The sequence below is a fragment of the Aquarana catesbeiana genome, linkage group LG10, assembly GCF_042186555.1.
Source record: "Aquarana catesbeiana isolate 2022-GZ linkage group LG10, ASM4218655v1, whole genome shotgun sequence".
NCBI classification, from domain to species: Eukaryota; Metazoa; Chordata; class Amphibia; order Anura; family Ranidae; genus Aquarana; species Aquarana catesbeiana.
The window spans coordinates 83,445,774-83,471,842 of NC_133333.1; the positions used below are offsets into that span (position 1 = coordinate 83,445,774).

The following is a 26,069-nucleotide window of genomic DNA, read 5'->3' on the forward strand; positions in this document are numbered from 1 at the left end:
CAATCTATCCATTATTATATATGTGCTCTTACTATGGAGGCTCTCAAAATGTATAGAGTTAAGACTGAAGATAATACTGGGGTGCCATGACATGGCCTCTGCAGCTTATGCATGTATTTGCAAATGTGTGCAAATTAAAACCCTGTTCTTAATGTAAACTGATATAGGGCGTACACACGGTCGGACTTTGTTCGGACATTCCGACAACAAAATCCCAGGATTTTTTCCGACGGATGTTGGCTCAAACTTGTCTTGCATACACACGGCCACACAAAGCTGTCGGAAAATCCGATCGTTTCAAACGCGGTGACGTAAAACATGTACGTCGGGACTATAAACGGGGTAGTGGCCAATAGCTTTCATCTCTTTATTTATTCTGAGCATGCATGGCACTTTGTCCGTCGGATTTGTGTACACGCGATCGGAATTTCCGACAACGGGTTTTGTTGTCGGAAAATTTTATCTCCTGCTCTGCAACTTTGTGTGTCGGAAAATCCGATGGAAAATGTCCGATGGAGCCCACACACGGTCGGAATTTCCGACAACACGCTCCGATCGGACATTTTCCATCGGAAAATCCGACCGTGTGTAGGGGCATTAGACAGGATAATTCGGTTTGCTGCAAGCTGGCAAGTTGAGCTGGGAAGTTTTCTTTGTTGTTGTTTGACATGCATCACCCTTCCATGTGCTCCTTGCTGTTAAGGCCAGTTACAGGTGGGGGCAGTTGCAGTTTGTTTGCAACATACAATTACCCACTGACCGCCAATTTTACATTATTTATTACCAAGAAAACACCACATAGGAAAGTGATAATAAGATGTTTAGGATTACCAGATTATACTGGTGCAGTACAGCAATTATGGATGATAAACTAAACCACTTAACATGTAGGCTATGCATCACCTAAAGTTTGCCTTTACAATTTTTGATTGTGTTTCTTGAACTGTACCTTACATGTAGAAAACTCTCTAGTACATCACCTGGTGTAAACCCTTGTAGTTTATGGATGAATACAAGGCTTCCTCTGATCGGCTGAGGTGGAGAGGCAGGTGGATGTCGTCTTGTATTCATTCATAAAAACAAATGCGTGCCGTGAATGGCCGAGCAGTGCTCAGCCCAACTCAGCCTTGTTCCAGGAAAGGGACCAGAAGTCCTCGTACCACTGCAATCAACAAAGAATACAAACGGTAGATAGATACCTCTTCTCTGACACAGCGAGATGTGGTGTCCACACCAGTGATCAAGGTTGGTGGGTAGAATAATCCTTTTTTAGGAAGAGGTCCAGGAGCCTGAAAAACCTGTTGGACATACAGAACAAAACGCACATGAACTGGAAAAAAATTTGAATGGAATATAAAGACGCTGTTTTAAGTGAAGATATAATTTTCACTACTTGTTTCCAAAATATAAACAATAAAATGCAGGAAAGGAAAAATTAGAGAAGTAAAATTAGAAAAGTAGAACTACAGGCAAAACTTTTTTTTTTTTCCATTTTTGGAGTAAGGGAATGTTATAACTTCTGTCAGATTTTTTTTTTCTATGTCCCGTGGCAATTTCCCTTCACTTCCTGTCCCATAGCCAAACAGGATATGAAAGGAAATCCCTGCAAATTAACCACTTCAGCCCCGGAAAATTTGGCTGCTCAATGATCAGGCCATTTTTTGCGATACAGCACTGCGTCACTTTAACTGACTATTGCGCGGTCGTGCAACGCTGTACCCAAACAAAATTGAAATCCTTTTTTCCCCACAAATAGAGCTTTCTTTTGGTGGTATTTGTTCACCTCTGCGTTTTTTATTTGTTGTGCTATAAACAAAAGAAGAGCGTCAATTTTGAAAAAAAAAAAAAAAATAATAATATCTTACTTTTTGCTATAATAAATATCCCTCATTTTTTTCTGAAGAAAACACATTTTTTCCTCAGTTTAGGCTGATATGTAGTCTTCTACATATTTTTAGTAAAAAAAAAAAAAAAAAAAAAAATTATTATTTATTGCAGCGGACAAATTGGACACTTTTGACACATTTTTGGGACCACTGAAAATTATACAGCGATCAGTGCTAAAAAAAAATGCACAGATTACTGTATAAATGTCACTGGCAAAGAAGGGGTTAACACTAGGGGGCAATCAAGGCATTAACTGTTTTCCCTAGGTGTATTCTAACTGTAGGGGGGATGGGACTGACTAGGGGAAGAGAAGTTTCGGTGTTCATACTTAGTATGAACACACGATCTGTCTCCTCTCCCCTGAGAGAACCGTGATCTGTGTGTTTACACACATAGATCCTGGTTCATGCTCTGTCACGAGCGATCATGGGGGTCCGGCGGTCATCGCACCCACCGGGCAATCACATCGGCTCCGAGTGCACGCCCCTAGTGGCCAAAAGGCAAAGCGACGTAAGGTAACGTCGATTTGCCCTGCCGAGAAAACCTGCGGCGGCTGGTTCGGAGGTGGTTAAGCAAATCCTTTGGGGCCCCCAGGCCACTAGAACTAGTACCCCCATTGGAAGATTTCCTCTCTATTACTTTTCTGGGGACAACCCAAAATTTGGGATTTTCTTTTACTTTCAATGATATGGTAAACAGGACAGGAGGGGGTGAATCTCCCTAACTAGGACACAGACGGCAATAAAAACTGACAACCATTCTAATCCATATTTCCATTCTATCCAGAAAAAAAGTTTAGTTATATTTTAAGGTGTGAACTTTCTGTTTAAATGCATGCAGTTGATTTCCAGTGTAAAACCCAGTAACATAGTTGGTAAGGTTGAATAAAGACAACAGTCCATCCTGTTCAACCTGTGTAGGATATGGGAAAAGATAATTTCCCATATCCCCTTAAAGCGGTTGTATTCCATTTCAACCATTTTCTTTAAAATTATTAAGTGCAGCCTATAGTACTGTTTTTTATGTTTTTATTGCATCTTGCCTGCTTGCTTTCGTCTGACAGTATAATGCCACTAATAAAAAGTTCAGCCTAGTGCTGGGAAAAATGTCCTTTCCATATTAGGAATGCCCATTTGCAGCCCTCACGTGCCCCACCGCTCCTGTGTCCCGAGTGCAGCCAGCTTACTTCTCCTCACTATACAGCCGAGGAGAAACTGCTCCAATTAATGTCTCCACCCTGCGCTTGCGCTGTGCGTTCTTGTGGACGCTACGTCCCACATATGGCGCAGCGCCTAGGCCCCGCCCCCTACGTACAACCTGGCCCCCTCCCCGCTTGAAAATTCAAAACGTTCCTGCGCACGCGCGTGCTTCGGGTCCCGCAGACCCATCACCAGGGGGGAGAGGAGAAGCAGAGCCTAATGACGCCGAGCTGGGGGAAAAAACTTCTGGAGCCGAAAACCGGGACCTCTGCACCCCCCACGCAGGGGGAGGGTGTATTGCAAGGGGAGCAGCAACAATAGTTTATTTCCCTAACCCTCTTGGTCCCTCCAGGGGGGAGAAATGCAGGATGGCAGATCTCTTACCTACAAGAGGAATCCCCGCTGTGCAAGCTGCTGCTGCCACACACAGACTGACACTGAGCTGAAGTGGAGACAACAGATTAAGGTATGTGCATATACTCCCTCTAGTGGAGATTTAAGGCATAACAACATTTTTCTCTAAGGAAGAAAAACCGTAGACTTTTACAGTTCCTAGGCTTCTTCCCTTACCTTACCTTATCCTCGCCACAGGATTCTGCTGATTTAACAGACAGATCCAACCTTCAACCATCACGGCAGGCTGCGTTTAGCAAACCTTCAAGGACCAGGTCCCTTTTTATTGGGGTTCCGCTCCCATGGACCTGTATTAGAACCCCACTAGGAAAAACTAGGTAATGTAAGCATGACTAAAGCCCTAGGTCCCGGGGTCCAGCCCTGCAAGGAGAGGAGTTACAGGCAAAACCTTGTTCTTATTCGAGGCCCAGGTACCATCCACCTTGGCCTCAGTGGCACTTTGGATAGAGCCAGTCTATGGAGGCTGTTTAAATCCAGCAAGGATCCCTCCAGCGGAGCTCCTCAGAGCGCATCTTCACTCGTGACCAACACCTTAGACACTGGTGAAAAAACTGAGGTACTCCTGGTAGGAGGAGGGGTTATATAGGGAGTGAACTTCCTGTATTGGGTATGCCAATGTCCATCACCTGAAGGTGCCTATATACCCAATAGTTAATAACTATGGCTCTGTGTCCCATGATGTACGATAAAGAAATGTACTTTATTAAGGACATCAATAAGTATCAAACACAAATTCCATATTATTGCCACCACCCATCACACAATATATAAAAATGACAACATTGTCATACACTTAAAAGAACCAAAGTCTGGACTCGCATGTTAATAGCAGACTAATATTGCAACTTAATCTAATTTCTCAAACACAGAGGTTCTCTCCTAGAGCCACTGAGCTCTTTACATTTTAAAAACAAAACATTAATTATTCATAATTGGGAGAGCAAGCCCCTGCAGAGAAACACAGCATTAATTCTGCCAAATTGACCACTCCAGTGTCTAAATAGACACATCAATCAAAGTGGATGTATCCAAGCAGTCAGACCTCACGGTAGAGTCATGTAGCGATATGTGTATATAAGGCGATCTTTGACTTGAAATCACAGCGGAGTGCAGACATCAAGGTGTAACTTTAACAGCTTATTTAATGTGTTTAACTGATTAGAGGTGAGACTGGATGGCTTATGCATTTTTATGGGCTTCCCTTATTGTCCTCCAAACAAGGTTTCCATTAATTAATCTCAATCAGTTGTGACATTTCAAGTCCGTTCTTGTAATACTGGACGGTTAATAAGTCATCCCCACATGAGGATATTTTGCACTACAGCAGATATACTACGCTAAAGGTTCATTGAGCCTTCCGGTGATCCAGTAACTGCCTGCCCATTAGGGTTGCCAACCCATCCCTTTAAAACCGAACATATATTAAATGAGTGTGGCTGATTAAGTTGGTAAATTACACTCACTTTAGTGCCTTATCTGCATTAAATTAGCCTCAGAACCTGTGTAATTAATATGTGATTGGTTGTAAAGGGATGAGGTGGCAACCGTACAGACGGACAGCTATACAGACAGTATGCAGGAACCTAAGATTGCACCCACAATCTGCTGATGCTTTACAGGCTTCTAAAATAAATTAATAGAATGCATTTTTTTTTGTTACCTGCAAAAATATGTGCATTTATTTTTCTTAGAAAAGTGAATTTATTCTGTTACAGTGTCATGTGGGGAGTACGCAAATGCCCATTCTGAAAAAGTCAGCGTTTTGCTTAGTCTATGCAGAAAGTAACAAAGAAGCGAAAGATCATGAAAGGAAAGGGATGTGCAGACAGCATATAATTACTGTGTTTGGAGTGCATATGGAATATGTATGTTCTCTGTGTTTTCATGCTGGTAAATGATCAAACTAGCCAAAACAAAAAAAAAAACACATGGGTTAGGAAGTTTACAATGTGTTGTAGAGCATGCTGGTGCTGTATAAAAACACCCTCATGAAGGGAAGACAAACTTGATTTAGCTTCAAGGGAATATTTTTGTAAAGAATGTCAGAAAACACATTTGCAACAAACTGCAGTTTGAATAAAACAGTGATCTGATCTTACTAGCTTCACTTATTTAGGATTTCCAATACAAAATCAGGGTTCAGATGACCAATTATACAGGTGAATTTTGACTCTGTAAACCTATTTTTGTTTCAAAATAACAATAATGACAAAACACTCCCATTTCCAATAAATCTGACCTCTGCCCCCTCTGATCGAGCTTCTTCCACAAACTCAGTGATTGTCTTCATCTGACTCTCATCCACCAAGGCTCCCATGTCAATGGTTTTGTCCAGGCTGTCACCAACTCTCAGATGGGTCATCCTCTGCTTGAGTCTTCGGATCAGATCTTCAGCGACCGATTCTTGCACGAGAAGTCGAGATCCTGCACTGCAAACCTGCAAACAGACAAGTTATTGTGACAAAGACAATAGATTTAGCAAAGGTACTGCTAGCAGAAAATACTGCAACTACATACATAACCCACAGGGCTCAAAGCAAAGCTTAAAGGTAGTCTATATACCCTTTATTTATAGAATGGAATACATATGAGCGTGATCAGTTCCATGTAAATAAATTGAAGGGGTTGTTCACACATACTGCCGGGAGAGGGGGGTGGTAGAACGGCAGTTTCACCTTCCCTCCCCACTCTGGATAATACATGATGTTGCAAATATAAAACACCATGTTGCACTTGATGGGCTTTACTGCTGGCAAATGCAGCCCATGCAATTCTATGGAGCTGCGCCGCAACCGTCCTGCAACCACGATTGCAGGGCAAAAGGTGCAGCATTTACTGGATTAAATCAGGTGGTGAGGAGGAAACATATTGTCTCCTCATCACCCGTCAAATGCCTCTGAAAAGCAATCCCCACTGCAAATTGCTTTTCAGAAGGGTGGCAAGGGCTGCCACACATGTGAATGAGCCGTAACAATGTCTGTTAAAGCGGACATCTAGCTTTACTATCAGCCTTTCCATCTCGCGTTACGTGCTCCGCTCCTGTACTGAAAATGCCTAATTTCATTGAAAGTTGTGAGCTTCTCACAGTGTGGATTTGTAGCTGCCGCAAGTCAGACAGAGCTCACTTTATTTCCTGTCTTGAGGACGTCAAGCATCATCTAGAACATTCTTTCCCAGGCAATCTGGGCCACCATTTCAATTTTATTGGTTTTCAGTTTTTTCAATTATGTAGACTCCGCATCAAATGTGGCTGTTAACTAGATTGGTTTGGTGTTTTTAGAGAGATGTACAGAGACTTAGTGATGACATCACTGGGTCTAAAACAAAGTATGAAATGACAACTGAAATTTTATTTTTTAACATTTAATTTGCCAATTGATAAGGCCCCATGTACACTGAGGCTATTAAATGGACGTTCAGAGGCAGTTGGACGTTTTTTTCAACTGCCCCTGAACTTATTCAAAGTTATCCTATGTGACCATGTACACAGTTTCATTTACAGTCATTTTTAGGCAGTTGCGTTTAACAGTGGACAATCCACAACTTGTGGCAGGTGACGTGGCAAGTGGACAATCCACAACTTGTGGCAGGTGACGTGGCAAATGACAAACCACAACTTGTACTTTGTCGCAGTAAGTGGGCTTAGCACTATATGACCATATAGTGTGACCAAACCCCCGTATTTTTTGAATATGTTCAGGTGTTTTTAACTAGCCTTGCAGGAAATGTTATTTTTGAATGTGTGCGCTGTAAAATATTTTGTACTGTTTGTAGGTCTTATAGCAGCACCATCTTGAATTTAAACGCATTGTAGGGTGTGCCCCCCAAATATGTTTTTGTATATTGTAATAGACCTTGACCAGGTTTTTTTGGGCTGGAGCACCCCACCCCCTCCTCATTACCTTTTATTTAGTGGCCACCAGTGCATAGGATGTATCCCCTTCAGTTCTCCCACATAGAGGAGTTCAGCTCCCTTGGTTGAGACAAAGGATCTTCCATTCTATTACTAGTGTAGGACCCACTAATTCAGGGTACTTTGTCGCGGTAAGTGGGCTTAGCACTATATGACCATATAGTGTGACCAAACCCCCGTATTTTTTGAATATGTTCAGGTGTTTTTAACTAGCCCTGCAGGAAATGTCATTCTTGAATGTGTGCGCTGTAATATATTTTGTAATCCACAACTTGTGGCAGGTGACATGGCAAGTGGACAAGCCACAACTTGTGGCAGGTGACGTGGCAAGTGGACAAGCCACAACTTGTGGCAGGTGACGTGGCAAGTGGACATGCCACAACTTGTGGCAGGTGACGTGGCAGGTGACAATCCGCAACTTGTGGCAGGTGACATGGCAAGTAGACAATCCGTAACGTGTGGCAGGAGACGTGGCAAATGACACGCTAAATACAAGTTTACTGCTGCTCTCTCAGCTGCTGCTACTCACTCTGGTCTCACAAAATGGCTGAAATAGGTAAATAATACAGTTTTTTGAGCTTGGGGAGGGTCTTCTGATGTTATCTTAACTAAACGCTTCTAGATGCAAACGCGGTAAAACGCAGCTAAACACGGCATGCAAACACGGCTAAATGGGTGTTTGAAACACTGGTTTCAAGGTGTCAAAAAAAAAAAAATCGTTCAAAGGACTTTGCCTCAGCGTCCCGTGTACATGGGGCCTAATAGGATAGGTAATGAAAAGAACCAGGGAAGGCAAAATATAGGCACATTAAACATCAGCTTTAATGGTTTAAAAATCTGGTTTTGATGCCTTATCCTTATGCAGGCCATACATGGGTCGAATGCCGAACAAATTTTCTTCGCCAGAAATTTACGTGCGTTTTGTGATCACCCCCATTGATTTCGAGATTCGACCAACCAAGCCTTCAATTTCACTTCATGTTGCTACAGAAAATAATTTTTGTGGCCAGGAATCTTCTTTTCTTTCTGGGATTTTTTTTTTCTTGCGCTCATGCTCATTTCTTTTTCAATGACAGTATACAGTATTTCTCATACAATTCTTCCAAAATTTCCAACATGCCCGATCACTCAAATTCAATGGCCGCACGAAAATCGGACATAGCTGCGGCCCACTAATGGTGCCAAATTTGAAAGAAAATTCTTAGATAACATTTTCGAAAGAAAATTCTTTCTGAATTTGACCCAAGTATGGCCGGCCTTATCTGCAGTCATATTTGGTTACTACATACACTTGCAAATGTAGCACAGTAAGGGCCTGTGTCAACAGGTGTTGTGCTTGTGTTTATGAGCAAATGCAGCTTGCTTTCAGGTTGTATTTGACATCAGAGATGCTTTGGAGATCTCTCCCAATGCAAGCCAATAGGAATGAATCAATTCTCTCCCAGCCCACGTTCACATTGGGCCAACTTGACATGCAATTTGACATGTCAAATCGGAGCCTATTGCCGGCAACGGCACCGTCTGATTCCCAAAAGTAGTTCCTGCACTACTTTTGGCGACTTCAGAGGCGATGTCAATAGACTTCTGTGCATGAACCCGCACAGATGTCTCTCTAACCCCCCAACCCCAAAGTCGGACTGAAATGCCGGTTTGAAATGGTGCGAGTTCAGTAGAACTCGCACAATCTCAAACCCACATTCAGTGTGAACCTAGGCTTAAGCAACTAAACTAGCTGGTAATTACCTGCAAACAATCCCAGTAGTGTCTCAAACTGAGGCCGGCCATACACGTGTCGAATGCTGAATGATTTTTCATTTGAAAATCGCACCTTAGAATACTAGTTTGATTTTCGACCATTAGTGGGGCCGTAGCAACGGCAAATTTGCGAGCGGCCATCATATTTAAGTGATCGGCAGGTTGGATTTTTTTTAAAAACAAAGCAATTTCTAATCAATGATGGGAGAATCGTGTGAGAAATAAAAATCGAAAAAGAAATGCTCATGAGATGTGACCTGGTAAGAAAATAAGATCCCCAGCCATGAATGTTCTTTTCTGTAACATGAGGTGAAATTGAAGGCTTGGTTGGTCGAATTTCGAAAGCAATTTTGGCACCATCAGATTACAAAACGCAGGAAATCTCTACGAATCAATTGGGATTCGACCCATGTATGGCCTGCATAGAATGAATTGCAAGTGGAATGCACCTAAAAACAAGCTGCATTTGCCCGATATTACTGCTTATTGGTCAAACAAAAACACACTCCCTGCGAAGGTGATCATGTAATTAATTTGATCTCAGGAGGATACTGACTGCACGTTTTCACATACAGATCACCAACTGACGGAGTTTATTTAGAAAATAGAGTTAAAACATGCAAAAATTTAAAAGTCCAATTCTCTTACTTCTCTTAATCAATTTGTAAAAATAAAATAATCTGTTGAGGCTGCAGTCACCCTATGGGGTTGGGACACACAAGCTTCCATAGGCACAGATGGAGAAAACCTTGTCCCCATGCAGGATAAAATGGGTCTCTCTCAATGCTACAGGGGTTCCAATCCTGGAACCTCTTTGGGGTTCTCAGGCAGGTGTTGAAGTGGATGAGTAAGAAAAGGTTTTAAAAAAGCCAGTCAGTGATCCGATCGGCAGAGTCATCCGGTTTTAATGAACATTGAATTGCTTTGTGCATAAAGCAATCTGATGTTCATCAAACCAGATGACTCTGACCCTTCCTTAAGACAAATGACTAGGGGCAACTCTGCTGATGGGCTTTCTTATCCCTTTTCTTACTCAACTTTTGGGGGAGGTAGTTCTGTGTTTCAGATTTTGGCCACCCGTTTTTTTTCTGTCCGGTAGGTAAACATTATTGTGTATGTGTAAATACAGTATATATGCTTACCTGACCCTGATTAAACCATATGGCATCTACAACTCCTTCCACAGCGCTGTCTAGATCTGCGGTATCAAACACAATGAAGGGCGACTTGCCACCCAACTCCAGGGACAACTTTTTTCCACTGCCAGCTGTTGCTCTACGCAGAATGCGCCCCACCTACAATATAAAAGGAACGTTAAAAAATAAAATAAAATATTATTTTATATATATATATTATTTTATATATATATATATATATATATATATATATATATATATATATATATAAATAATATAGAAAAGGGGTATGAAAGAGTGTTTGTGTGTGTGTTGACTTTTTCAAACATATCTAATCCCAAACACAAAAATGAAATATATCGCATTTTAACAATACTTAGATGTGGTGGCTGCATTTGTTTGTTTTCTTTTTTAGGCTTTTTTTCTTTATTTTTACTTTGCAACTGTCAGTGGTAGCTACACTCACTCCCCAACTGTATCTTTGGAGGAGCAAAGTAGCCACCCTTGGACAGCAGCATTGTAGAGGGTAGCATTAGATTATCTGGTAGGTTTAGATGATTTTACCCAAGTGATTAACAAATTAATGGGCACTTCACACCAGTGCGTTGATCTGCATTTTAGCGCGGCTGTAAAACGCAGATCAACGGGAGGACATCTGAAAAACAAAAGATTTCCAATGTGTCCTATTCACACTAGAACGCTGCACATACTGTACATATCAACAGACTTCAATATGTATATCAACGGACATCAGTGCTCGTTAAAACACGTCTAATATGGATGGAAATGCATATGCATTTTCCATACATTTTAGCGTAAGTCAGTGTAAATTGGCCCTAAGGCTGAACTCCAGCTTTTTAAGCAGTTACAGAAACAAAAGGATAAAAGGTTTAAGACTCTTTCACACTGATCAGTTTTTTAGTTAAAAAAAAAAAAAGCAGAAGAAAAATGCATGAAAAATGGAAAAATGGAAAAAAAAAGAAAAAAAAAAAAAGAAGAACTCTATACACCAGTCAGTTGCAATTCAGTTGAGTTTTTGGCTGCTTTTACACTGCACCATAAAAATTCATAATTTTCTGCTTTTTTTTCCTACTGAAAACTGATCAAAAATTGATTAGTGTGAAAGGGTCCTACATCGCCAATTTTTTAGTGGAGTTTAAGGCCAATCGCCTATGCGTTTTTTCCCTCATTTCTAATGAATTTTGATGCATTTTTACTGCGTTTTGCAATGTTTCCAGTGAGTTTTGCACCTGTGAAGGACATGCAATTCAAAAACCGCACCAAAAAACACAACTGCGGGTGCATTTTCCATTCATTTCAATAGGGTGGTGCTTTTTTTACCGCACCAAACATGCACCAAAGATGCAACAAGCAGGACATTGAAAAACGCAACAGACCTGCAGAGTCCCATGAGATTTAATGCTCAATAAGACAAATTGATCACTGTGAAAGCAGCCTCAAAAGTTTGTTTGGAACAGGCTGGTTAAAATTAACTATTACCTTCACTGACAGATGCAGCGGCTGGGAGCATTGTATAAACGCTGTATAGTCTCAGCTACATACAGTATACAGCGTTGTGTTCTGGAAGCGGGATGGGAATTTCCTGTCCTGCACCTTGGAATAAAATCGAGCCGGGCTGAGCGCTGCTCAGCCATTTCTAGGGAGCTCTGTATTCTTTGAAAGCATGCAAAGCTTCATCTGTTTAGTTGAGGCAGATTGTGACACCATCCACCTGCCTCTCCACTGCAGGCAATCAGAGAAAGCTTTGTATTCATTTTGTATTTATTTATAGTATACAAAGCTACCTATGAATCGCTGAGCAGCATTCAGCCCTACTTGATTTTGTTGTTAGAATGCTCCTTCACCGCCCATCAAATGTCCCCTGAAAAGTGATCAGAATGCATATTGCTCTTCAGAGGGAACCGCATGTCTGAAAGAACCCAAAGAGAATTTGACACCCTATATTGAGGCAAATACTGCTTCCTGGTTAGAGATCTAAAATCAAAATATATATTGCGCATTCACATGGATATTTAAATTAAAAGTCAATATATAATTTTACCGAAATTCTGCCCTCACGCAGATTTCTCTAAGCTCTACTCCAACTTATGTTGATTTTATACAACAATGCACATCTCTTCTAATATTATTTTCCATAAATACAGCACGTAATACGTGTGATCTTATTCTCGTGTTCTAGCTCCCAGATTGTTGTATTCATGCACAGACTCGTGTATGCATTTATTTTCATATACTGGTACAAAATACTGACCGGGAACACAGATTTTTAATTTTTTTTTTTTACTCATGAATACACAGCGTTTGTTTACGCAACTACATTGCAGGTACATTGTAAACAATAGGCTGCATCTGCCATATTTGGTGTTTGTTTATTAGTAAATAACTATTTGATACTTTATATACAGTCATGGCCGAAATTGTTGGCACCCCAGAAATTTTTTTCAGAAAATCAAGTATTTCTCACAGAAAAGTATTGCAGTAACATGTTTTGCTATACATGTTTATTACCTTTGTGTGTATTGGAACAAAACAAAAAAAAGGGAGGAAAAAAAAGCCAACTGGACATAATGTCACACAAAACTCCAAAAATGGGCTGGTCAAAATTATTGGCACCCTTAAATGCCAATAATATCAGAAGAGATGTGCATTGTTGTACTTGTTACTGCAATACTTTCCTGTGAGAAATACATGATTTTCTGGAAAAATTTCTGGGGTGCCAACAATTTTGGCCATGACTGTATTAATTGGATCCAAGCAATCCTAACTGGTGTGCCATCTCTGGACATTCCATCAAAAATGAGAACATTTGGGTGGGATTTACTTTTACAGATGAGCAGATGTCTTTTTATCAATTCTAATGTCAACAAGGAAATTGTTAAAAAAATTTTATTGAACGTAACAATCCCCGAGGCCATCACCAGCTGCTGAACAACGTCATGGCCATTGTAATCAAGGGGAAGCAACTGCAGATCAAAAAAGAGATGTGTGGTGTACAAAATTAGAACAGTATTTCTCGTTTCAAATATTTTTATTTGGTTTAACATAACAAAAAATGTTTCATAGCATAAACATAATAAACAATGAAGAACACTTATGAGTAGAAAGCTATCATGGTTAAGCAGTTATATATCATGGTGTATATATTCGTTTATCTGTTCTAGTAATCGTTTGAGTCATAGGTTTCTTCCAGGGAAAGGTGCTGCCCCAGTTTCCCTAGCACCCCCATTGGGAACTAAGGCTGGCCATACACTATACAATTTTCTGATTCAATTTCCTTTAGATTTACCTTCAACTATGTAGTGCAAGGGCCTGTCTGATTGCATACAAATTGAAAGGGTTTAGGTTTGACCTCATATTATATGGTTTTGGTAAATCTAAAGGAAAGTTGAACAGGAAAATTGTATAGTGTATGGCCAGCTTAACTGTGCACTGGGAAGTAGGCCAGCTCCCCTTCCCATGTCATTTAGGCATGTACCCATGACTCTTAATAAGATTAGCAATAATACTGCTCAAATATTGTTAATTCTGTGAGATAGCTGAACAATAAAGCTAGTAAACATAGCAGAAATAGAAAAAGAGAATAAAAAATAAAAAGAAACTGTAATAGCATGTACCATAATGTAATATTAGTGAAAGTGGATTAATTCCAGGGATAAAACGATAATTCTCCCGCTCTACAAGACTCTGGTCCAGCCGCACCTAGAGTACGCTGTCTAGTTCTGGGCACCAGTCCTCAGGAAGGATGTACTGGAAATGGAGCGAGTACAAAGAAGGGCAACAAAGCTAATAAAGAGTCTGGAGGATATTAGTTATGAAGAAAGGTAGCGAGCACTGAACTTATTCTCTTTGGAGAAGAGACGCTTGAGAGGGAATATGATTTCAATTTACAAATACCATACTGGTGACCCCACAATAGGGATAAAACTTTTTCGCAGAAGGAAGTTTAATAAGACTCGTGGCCACTCATTAAAATCAGAAGAAAAGAGGTTTAACCTTAAACTACGTAGAGGGTTCTTTACTGTAAGAGCGACAAGGATGTGGAATTCTCTTCCACAGACGGTGGTCTCAGCAGGGGGCATTGATAGTTTTAAAGAACTATTAGATAAGCACCCGAACGACCGCAACATACAGGGATCTACAATGTAATGCTGACATATAATCACACACATAAGTTGGACTTGATGGACTTGTGTCTTTTGTCAACCTCATCTACTATGTAACTATGATCAGAATTTTGATGTTACATTTTTTCCTTCAGGGATCTTTCAATCAGCAACTGGGTAGCGTGCTACACATGAGTTCCATGCTAGGTTAAATTTAGGCAGATTGTGTGATTCCATAGCGAAATGTTTTTCGTAGGTGTGTTGAGTTTGTACTCTTTGTATCACCTCAGAAATGTTGGGGGCTTTTGTGGATTTCCATTTGGACGTAATAGTTAATTTTGCTGCAATAAAAATATGCGTAATTAGGGGTCTGAACTGTGTGAGAGTAGAGTGAATGCCCATGTTGAGTAAAGCCATCTGTGGTGTTTGGGGGATGATAACACCTGTGGTTTTTTCGTTAGAAGAGAAAATACTTCTTTCCAGAAGCTTCGTACTCCTTTAGACCTCCACAATATGTGCAATATACCTCCTTTTTCCCCGCATTCCCTCCAACAAGCAGGGCCAGTCTAACTGGCGTTAGGTAGGTTCTTTATACATTATTTTTAACATCAATTCCCAGTAGTTTACGCAGTGAGAGTAGTGAAAGTGAGATTGAATCGCTCTTTGCCGCTTTCCCTGTGTGTACGTGGATTCTAATTCCCTTTCTCATTTCAGCATATTGGAAGACTTGCGAAAAACTCCTTCACAATGAAGTAGGTTGTAGAACCACGATAGACCTTTTGGACCATCCCGGTTAGACAATAGGTATGTCCAAGTTTTGCTACGTACTTTACAGTGTATATTGGGGTTGCACTTGTGAAAGTGGGTAATTTGTACATGAGAATGAATCTGGACTAGGTTGCTTGGATAGTAATTCTTTGTATGTCATAATCTGTTTGTGTAGCCAGGATTGGATTTTGATGTTGGGCATTACATACTCATAAATTTGCAGTGGCATGTCAGTGCGTTTATCCAATGTATCCTGGGGTACTATGGTGTGTAGTTTACTCCATGCCTGTAATGTGGCGTCTATAGACGGAAATGGTTTATAATTTAATTTTACATTTGTCAGATGCGCAAGTAACAGGGATGGTAAATGTCTATTACCTACCAGGTGTCTTTCAATTTGGAGCCATAGTTTATCTGAGTGTGGGTTGAACCAAGCTTTGGTTTGGTCTAGAAGGGCCGCATAGTAGTAATGTTTAAGATTGGGAAAATTTACACCTCCTGACAGTTTATGTTTCAGTAGTAAGGGGAATGAAATTTTGGCCATCTTTTTCCCCCATATAAATTGTCTAAACAGTTTATCCACAACATTAAAAAAGCTTTCTGGTATTAATATTGGTATAATTCTAAAGTAATATATAATTTTCGGTAGTAAAGTCATTTTCATAGCAGCGATCTTCCCTAACCATTGTCAGAACATTTGGGGTTAAAAGAATTTATATTCATATATATATATATATATATATATATATATATATATATATATATATATATATATATATATAGGCCTTTATATTGTATATTTTTCAAATGAACATGAGAGGAGCCATTTTGGCTCTAAAGTTGAATCAGAGTTCATAGCCCATGAATAAGCATTGTTGCAAAAGTTGCTTTATGTCTTGAGACTGTGTAAAAGTACCAGTATCCCAGGTTATATATCTTTTGTCTTTGACACTTATAGATAAGGGAAGTTGGTACAAACTTACACAGCCTGCAAAACTAAATAGTATTTTCAAGAACAAACCACATAACAAAAAGGGCTTATCCACAAATGATATATTTTAAATAATGATGTTTCTTTTATACATCTTTACAATGTATCTTTATTAGGTAACATTATATAAACCTGTTTACTACATCTATATTATTATAAGGTTGCAAATATGGTATCTTATTTAGGAAACCATTCATGAACAACTGTTAGGCTTATCGTAAGAATCCTGACTTCACTTTCATGGCATTTACAGCCCCAGTTAATTGTGTGGGGTATATTTTCTCATACACATATATTTTAAGAAGCGCCAGGATGGCTGGGGATATTGACACTTGATTGTCAACCATTAGACAATTAGTGGTGTTTTGCTAAGCCAAGGTCAGAAGGTCATGTCAATCACATTTAAAGTAATTTCTGATCCAACATCGCCCCTAAGAGGCTGAAATTGGTAATTATTCAAAATGGCGTTGGTCTTGGTTGTCAAGGTAACATAGGTAACTCCATCGTCATATGACATCATCCATTGCATAGTAATGAGACCCACACCCACTTTTGGGGTGAGATAAAAAGGGGGAGCTATGGGAAGATCTGGGAGAGCTATGGGAAGAGAGCTATGGGAAGATCTGGAGGAGCTCTGAGGATGACTGTACAGGTCTATCTCTAAGGTGGAAAGAAGTCTCTTTTGGGACTTGCTTCTCAAACTGACAGAATTCTTAAAGACCTGGTAAAGTATTAATGTTTCCAATGTATACCTTTTTAGGTAATTGAAGTTTGGTTGAGCATATTCTTGACTAACCCAATCCATTGTTAGTTCTGCTTTGGAGTGAAGTGAATTCTAACTGCAGCATGAATTTGTTTTGCTTCTAAACCAAGAGATATATATTGTTATATCTCACAATACTGACTTCAAAGTTTTAGAATTGGATTGGTTATAGTATGTGTTAAACCATTGATTCATTCTAAATCTAAAATATAAGCTTTGATTAAATGATCAAGCTGTGCACAATATAACAATTTTGTTTGTGCATTTAAGAGTGTAATAAGAAGGTCTGTTGGTTTTGAGAAGAGATCACATCATAGTATTAAGGTAAACAATATTTGTTTACACAAGTCCGTGAAGTCACGGAAGGCTATTCACAAGTTACCAGGTTTAAAATGTACAAGTATCATTTAAGTATTGAAATGTGGTATTGTGTTATAAGAAATTGAATAAGAGAACTGTGAATATTATCTGAACCATCATTTATCTTTGATATGTAGAAGTATATCCATTTATTTGTTTTATCACGAAATATACCTGATATTATTTTGCACTGTATTTTTAGTTAATAAATATATATTTTTAAGCAACATCATTTGTATCACTTGTCTTCAAAATAGCACGGATAAACGAACTTGAATTTCTTGTTGGTATTGGTAGAAAATTGTAAATCTCCCAAATCAAAGATTTGCATATTTTCATGATTACAATACTATTTTATTATTTCAGTATAAACATTCTGACACCATGTTAATTTAAAGTTTGCTATATGCTGCAGATCTTTTCTGATTATTTCGAGCAATGTAGAAATGTTTGAATTATACGTGGAGGCAGATGGGGACGATAAAGTTACCCCTAAATATGGTAGGTTGTTAGTTACCCGTTGAAATGGAAATTTTGCTTTATGTTGGTCTTTCAGGCACCTTGTCAAGCCTATGGGCATGATAGATGATTTGTTAGAGTTCAGTTTGTAGTAGGAAGCAAACCCAAAGTTATCTAAAAGCCTTTGTACCTGTTCCAGTGAAGAAGCTGGATTGGTAAATATTAACACCACGTCATCTGCGAATAATCCCATTTTATGGGAATATCCGCCTACATCAATTCCCAAAATAGAGTCGCATGCTCTAATGGCCTCCGCCAGGGGTTCCATTTTTACAGAGAATATTAAAGGCGATAGAGGACAACCCTGGCAAGTGCCATTTGAATATGGAATTTATCTGATAGGACATTGGATGTGAACACTTTGGCTGGGGGCTTAGTGTAAAGGGCCATTATTGCTGTATAGATAAAGCCTGTAAGGCCAATTTTTTTTTTTTTTTTTTTTAAGAGTCACACTCAAGTACCCCCAGTATACTCTATCAAACGCTTTTTCAGCATTGAGCGTCAGAACCACAGTGGGAGACCTATGATTCTCTGCTATACATATTAGATTATAAAGCCTTCGGGTACCGCAGCTTCCTCCTTCCGATGAGGCCTCCGTGTGCTGGCCTTATCGAAGGAATCGGTCAGCTTTGTGGGGCCCCGCTCGGTTTTTCTTTTGCTCATGTTGATAGCCTGAGGTAGCTGGGTAATAGGGTAACTGATATCACCTCACCGTGCCGTCTGGCGCCACTTCTGGTCGCTGGATTGCACTGGATTCTCCCAGAGCCCTCTCCTCAAGCTGCCATCTCCTCGGCTGCCGGCCACGCCCCCCAGAACAGTATTTCTCAACCTTTTTTTTTTTTTATAGTCAAGGCACCATCTCGGGGAACAGCAGAAAAAAAACGCTCAGCGGTCAACAGTACACAACGCAGAGTTCAGAGGCCAACAGTACGCAACGCAGAGTTCAGTGGTCAGCAGTATGTAATGCAGAGTTCAGAGGTCACAGTTCTGGACAGCTTCAATGCAGCTATGCAGTGCTCAGCAAGAGTTCAACATGCGTAGCCCTTATCCAGCCTTTCTTCCTCACTTTCTCCCCCTCACGCAGATGGTGTACCCTGGCTCTGGGAACGAGGTGGTGAGGGGAAACCAAGGATGCTGTGTGGGTGCTCAACGTGCTCATTAGCAACCAATGACAAGGAATTTTGTGTAAAATATCTACATTTTACATGCAGATTTTTGTTTAGTAGAAGTTGGTGGCAAAATTATGTCATAATTTAGGGGTGGTTATCTATCACACAGTAAGTGTTATTGAAGGATTATAACGTGTAGTTGTCACTGTCTGCCCCATAAAAGCGATCCTGCGTGCATCTCAAACATTGAAAACTTTGGTGTGCTGGTAATATATGATCTATAGAGCTGCATGAATCACACAATAACAGGCTGAACAGAATTACACATTTTTTGCCATTTAATAACTTTTACTTTCTTCATGACAGAGCAGTTTTTGCTATTCAGCACTGTTCTATTTCAACTGGCAGTTGCTCAGTAATGTAACACTGTACCCAAATACTGTTATACATTTTTTTTTCACAAAATTAGAGCTTTCGTTTGTTGGTGGTATTTGATAACCACTGTGTTTTTTATTTTTTATTATATAAAACAAAAAAAAGACCAAAAATAAAAAAATAATATAAATATATATACACACACACGCTAATTATATATATATATATATATATATATATATATATATTATATATATATATATATATATATATATATATATTTTTTTTTATTATAATTTTTTTTCCCTACCTGTTATAAAACATCCAATAAAAAAAATAAAAAAACTGAACAGAGATGCACTGGACTCTTGTTGTGAGCCGCTCCACACGGAGGTGTGAACTCAGCCTGAAAAATTTTTTACACAGTATGATCATTTGAACTCTGTAATTAGCCATATTTTGGACTTCTTTAACCACTTCAGCTCCTGAAGGTTTACCCCCTTCATGACCAGGCCATTTTTTGCGATCGGGCACTGCGTTACTTTAACTGACAATTGCGCAGTCGTGCAACGCTATACCCAAATAAAATTGATGTGTTTTTTCCCCCCACAAATAGGGCTTTCTTTTCGTGGTATTTAATCACATCTGCGGTTTTTATTTTTTTGAGCTATAAACAGAAAAAGACCGACAATTTTGAAAAAAAAAATTACTTTTTTTTTTTTGCTATAAAACACACCCAATAAGAAGATATAAAAAATTCAAATTTCTTCATCAGTTTAGGCCAATATCTATTTCACTATATATTTTTGGTGAAAAAATCCCAATAAGTGTATATTGATTAGTTTGCGCAAAAGTTATAGCTTCTACAAAATATGGGATATTTTTATGGAATTTTTATTATTTATTTTTTTACTAGTAATGACGACAATCAGCGACTTATAGTGGGGCTGCGACATTGCGGCAGACAAATCGTACACTAAGTGACACTTTTTGAGGAACAGTGACACCAATACAGTGATCAGTGCTAAAAATATACACTGTCACTGTACTAATGACACTGTCAGGGAAGGGGTTAATGTGATAGACTCACCCAGGACAGAGGCTTTTGGAGGGGACAGAAGGCTAGCCTCTTGCCTACCAACTATGGGCCCTGGCATTTGAGGGAGCTACAAGCATTTAGGAAGATGTTCTGTTATATAATGCAAAAGGACATTATTACTTTTTTTTTTTAATTATTATTTATTTTTATTATATTAAAATACAAACTTTTTCAAAGATCGAAAACAATTACATTAATTAATACATTTAATTTCCCCCCTCAACATCCCACTCTCTCTTTATCCTTTTTAGTTACCTATCTTCTCCCATTTCTCCTGGTTCCTCCTCTCCTACCCTCTCACTACTTCCATATATCTCCTTGTCTTCTTAAATTGTATCCAATCTTTCCATTTATTTGAAAATCCTTCCATTTCCTCTTCCCCACTATATCTCAAGTATTCCATGTTATATGTATCTTCTACTTGTATAATCCACTCCCTTATTGTAGGGCATTCCATTTCTTGCCAGTGTCTTGGTATCAGACTTTTGGCTGCGTTCATGTGAGGTATCACTGATTCCTTGTATTATTTTATTGGACTTTTTACTCCATGGAATAAGCACGTACAAGGCTCTTCTTGTATTTCTATATTGGTCATTTCTTTTATTAATTTAAAAACCTTTCCAATAATTTATTTTTGGGCAGTCCCACCAAATGTGGGTCATCGGTCCCACTACTTTATATCCTCGCCAACAATATACCCGGCCTCCTTCCCCAACAGTTAGCCAGAGTGGATGATGTGGGGTCCTTAGCTGAAGCGCTAACAGGACAGAACGCTACTGGCCTCTGCACACAACAATCAACTCCGCGGGAGCTCCAGGGAGAGAAGTCAATTGGCACCTCACAACTGCAGCTTGAGCTGGGGTCAGTGGATGGGTCTGCAGTCTCCACTGAAAGCAACCCAGCAGAAGGGCTGGCAACAGGACAGAGTGCTGCTGGCCTCTGCCCTCAACTAACAAAACATGGATTTCCTGTGGTAGTGAATGGGACTATGGTCTCCACCTTTATACCTTAGGGATGCTGGGCAGTCGGCCCAGATCCCCAACAGTATGACAGAGTGAGCCCAGCCACTCTGTCTTCTCTTCAGCAGCTGAAAGGACTCCAGGGAGAAGGGCCAGTCTGCACTTGAGTAATGCTCTGTTGGGGACAATTTGTTTGGGGTACTGTGTGGGTACGGGCATTGGGGGGACTGGAACAAGGGAATAACTTCGAAGTCAACCCATTTGGGGGTCTCCTTCTGTGTTAGTCTGCTGCCGAAAGGGGAGAAGTGTGACAGACTCACCCGAGAGAGAGGTTTTTGGAGGGGACTGATGGCTAGCCTCTTGCCTACCGACTATGGGTTCTGGCATTTGAAGGAGCATTTAGGAAGATGTTCTGTTATATAATGCAAAAGGACATTGTTACATTTAAAGTGATTGTAAGGGTTCTTTTTTAATTTTTTTTATTTTTAAATAAGAAACATATCATACTTACCTCCACTGTGCAGCTTGTTTTGCACAGAGTGGCCCCGAACATCCTCTTCTGGGGGTCCCCGGCAGCTCTCGCGGCTCCTCCCCACATCAGATAACCCCCTAGGACAGGGATATGCAATTAGCGGACCTCCAGATGTTGCAAAACTACAAGTCCCATCATGCCTCTGCCTCTCGGTGTCATGCTTGTGGCTGTCAGAGTCTTGCTATGCCTCATGGGACTTTTAGTTCTGCAACAGCTGGAGGTCCACTAATTGCATATCCCTGCCCTAGGAGAAGCGCTCTCCCGAGGGGGTTACCTTGCAGTCGCGCTCCCGAGTCCAGCATTCGGCGTCCATAGCCACCAAATGTATGACTCGGCCCCGCCCAACCCACCACCCGTGTCATAGGATTTGATTGACAGCAGCGGTAGCCAATGGCTGCACTGCTATCAATCTATCCAATCAAGAGCCGAGAACCCTGGGCAGAGCTACAGCGGTCACTGCCAGGTGTTTTTTCACCTTAATGCATAGGATGCATTAAGGTGAAAAAACACAAAGGTTTACAACCCCCTTAACAATCAAGGAAGCCATGATGGTCTCTGCCAACCTGAAACTCAGTAAACAGATGTATGTGAAAAGAAAGCTGATTAATGAGATCTGGAAACCCCTGGGTCTTCTGTTGCCTACTAGTCTGAGGAGGGGGGGAGATCACGGATTGTAATGCTAATTAACTCACCTATTGTCTGTTAGCATAATAACACACACCTGGCCATGGAACAGCTGAGCAGCCAAGTGTCCCATTACTTTTGGTCCCTTAAAAAGTGGGAGGCACATATACAAACTGTTGTAATTCCTACACCGTTCACCTGATTTGGATGTAAATGCCCTCAAATTAAAGCTGAAAGTTTGCAGTTAAAGCACATCTTGTTTGTTTCATTTCAAATCCATTGTGGTGGTGTATAGAGCCAAAAAGATTAGAATTGTGTTGATGTCCCAATATTTATGGACCGGACTAACTGGATGCTAATATTTATAGATAAAGTTGATCCAGGGAAAATATGATTGCCTTTTGAGGGCATCAGTAAGGTTTTTTTTCTCCACTGGAGCAAACAGGATCATGCTTTATTGGGGGTTTTTGTCCTCTGGACAACTGTGGGAATTATTTATTGTATATAGAGGTTTTCTAGTTGTGTGTTTGTTTTTTCTGTTGGTTGAACTGAATGGACTGTGTTTTTCAACCTGATTAACTATGTAACTATGAGAGAACCTCACTATTTCATGTCTAGTGATCAAAATATTCTTTGACCAGATGGTTGTAGAAACATGAGAATTTAATCTACTGTATATAGATGGAAATCTCACAATTTAACAGGGAACAGTTGCTCTGATACAATTGCAACAGCACACATATCATTATCAGACAGATATGCAAATAAGCTATGCTGGGATGTATTTTGAGATTAAAATACTATTTAATCATTTGTCAGCCACAAAAAAAAGTAAAAAACAAAATTTATAGATTAGTTCTCATGAAGTAATTAAATGTTTGAAGGCAGAACAGTCCCTCCTATTTATATTTTATCTAAATAGTACATTGGAACAAATCCCCAAGACGGCTCATTTTTTTTTATGGGATTAAAAGATGTGTAACTTTCATAATTTTTCTCCAAAGCTACAACAGCCCCTACTTACACTTTTGAAATTTGTTTTAGCACACACTAGCTTTATGTGATAAACACAATAAACTATTGCAAAAAAGAGACACACAGTTTTCGATTAACATTCAGCAGCACCCTAAAGTTTTGTTATTTGTTGTTTTTTTTGTCCAACTTAAAGAATTAGAAAATGATTTACCCTTATAGTATGGCACCCTGCACTGCAAGAGGTAAATGCTCATTATGTCTAGGGGTGTCAAAATAAAGAGAAATACTTCATGCTTCAGCACAGTCCCCCCAACGGTGGGACAGATCGCATGATGGATGCAATACTCCAAAAGTTCCTCAAAAATGTACAATACAGGGTTTAAAAGCCCTGATTTGTACAGGACACCGCAAGGAGGTGGGGGGGGGGGGACTACCCACAGGCTAGAGCTTCATGGAGAGAAGGATATAGTCAAAGCAGGGGTGTAAGGTAAGTAACATTGGGGGTTATTTACTAAAGGAAAATCCACTTTGCACTGAAAGTGCACTTGGAAGTAAAGTCGCTGTAGATCTGCGGGGGTACATGCAAGGAAAATAAAAAACAGCATTTTAGCTTTTACATGATTGGATGATAAAATCAGCAGAGCTTCCACTCATTTCAGATCTACCCCTTAAATTTGAAGCAAGTGCACTTGCAGTGCAAAGTGGATTTGCCTTTCGTAAATAACCCCCAATGTCTGTTACTGTACCCCCTAGACATAATAACGAGCATTTAACCTTTACAGTACAGGATGGAGGCACTGCAAGACTAGATTTTTTCTAATCCCTAGAGTTGGGCTTTAAGGAACTCTCACTACATACACACTTACTGTATTTCAAATATATGTTTACACGTATATAAAAGTTTAGGAAATGTTTTCACATTCTTCTATCCTCTAAGGAAGTATGTCCTCGTCTTTGTATATTGTTTTATCAAATAATTTTACTGTGAATGAGAAACTTTCAATTTCAAGATTCTTTCTTGAGGGCTCAGCTATTAAAATGCACCAAAGAAAGCTATATGGTGCCACCTTGTGGAGATTTATGAGAAGGATGGATTGTGTTGGTATCTGTAGGGAAGCCTGGTATACATCTCTACGTGGGGTAGGCAACCTTTGAAAGGTGAAGATCTACCTGAACAACATGAAAAATTAAAGATTACCGGGTTTGGCACCCCCTCTTTTTTTAAGAAATTAACTAGCAAGACCTAACTAAATATTAAGGAAAATATATGGAAAATATAGTAAAACAAATGTCACTGTAAAAATATAAAACTGAGTCTACCTTAGAACTGGACAGAGTCAGACAGTGAAGCAGTGGACAGTGTCAACGGGGCAGTGGACGGTGTCAACAGAGCAGTGGACAGTGTCAACAGAGCAGTGGACAGTGTCAACAGAGCAGTGGACAGTGTCAACAGAGCAGTGGACAGTGTCAACAGAGCAGTGGACAGTGTCAACAGAGCAGTGGACAGTGTCAACAGGGCAGTGGACAGTGTCAACAGGGCAGTGGACAGTGTCAACAGGGCAGTGGACAGTGTCAACAGGGCAGTGGACAGTGTCAACAGGGCAGTGGACAGTGTCAACAGGGCAGTGGACAGTGTCAACAGGGCAGTGGACAGTGTCAACAGGGCAGTGGACAGTGTCAACAGGGCAGTGGACAGTGTCAACAGGGCAGTGGACAGTGTCAACAGGGCAGTGGACAGTGTCAACAGGGCAGTGGACAGTGTCAGTAGTGTTTTATTTTTATTCATATTTTTTACAATTCTATTTTTTAGCAGCCCTGTTGGGGGGCTTTGATGAAATATCAGAGATCTAAACAGACCCTTGATGTCTCATTCTTGAGACAGAGAAAAGAGATGGAGGACATAGAGACTGAGGACTAATCTCTGAAGCCTCAGCTGCACATATTGAAAGAACAGGAAGAGCTCTGCAAAGTCTTCCTGTTCAGTCATAACTTAAGTACAGTAAACTGTTTGCCATGTTTCAGCTTATGAATAAACACAGTAAGTGATTACTCACTGTGTTCATTCAGAAAAGGAAGGGGCCGGTAAATTAGATATTTATCGGTCCCTTCCAAAGCTCTTTATGGTGAAATGATCCCTTGCAGCAGCCGGAGGGAAAAGAGGAGGGAAAGCCAGGGGGGCACACAGGGGGGCCTGGGCAGCAGACTGAAGGGGAACCTGGACAGGAGGGGCGACATTTACTAGAACTGATCCCCTGTGTTTTCTTTCTGCAGTAGCTGAAAGCCAGTAAGAGTAAGAAGAGGAGAAGCCAGCTTTCAGCTGCGGCAGGAGGAAAACACAGGGGATTGGTTTCAGTGAATGTGTCTGGCAGTGAATCTTCTCACTGAGCTACCCGAGATGCTGGACAGTGCCTTGTCAGATCCTTTGGTCAACCCTGCCTTGTGCCTTGATTCCTGCTGAACCTTGAACTCTTTGCTCCTTCCACAAACTTCCTGATTTAAGCCACGTCTCGGCACAATATTCTGGCTAACAGGAAGTGCAATCTCCAGCCAGTATCTCACTCCCATCT

At 40.2% G+C, this 26,069-nt stretch overlaps 1 protein-coding gene across 2 annotated transcripts in view; it reads right to left on the reverse strand.

Annotated features, from left to right (window-relative positions):
- ALDH16A1 (aldehyde dehydrogenase 16 family member A1) overlaps window positions 1–26,069 on the reverse strand; it is a 284,302-nt gene that overhangs the window by 188,777 nt on the left and 69,456 nt on the right. For both annotated transcript variants that reach the window (XM_073602345.1, XM_073602346.1), the window contains exons 7-9: window positions 10,311–10,463; window positions 5,740–5,937; window positions 1,200–1,298 (exon numbers count right to left, since the gene is read on the reverse strand). In XM_073602345.1, coding sequence (XP_073458446.1) covers window positions 1,200–1,298; window positions 5,740–5,937; window positions 10,311–10,463 — 450 coding nt within the window. The remainder of the gene's footprint in view (window positions 1–1,199; window positions 1,299–5,739; window positions 5,938–10,310; window positions 10,464–26,069) is intronic.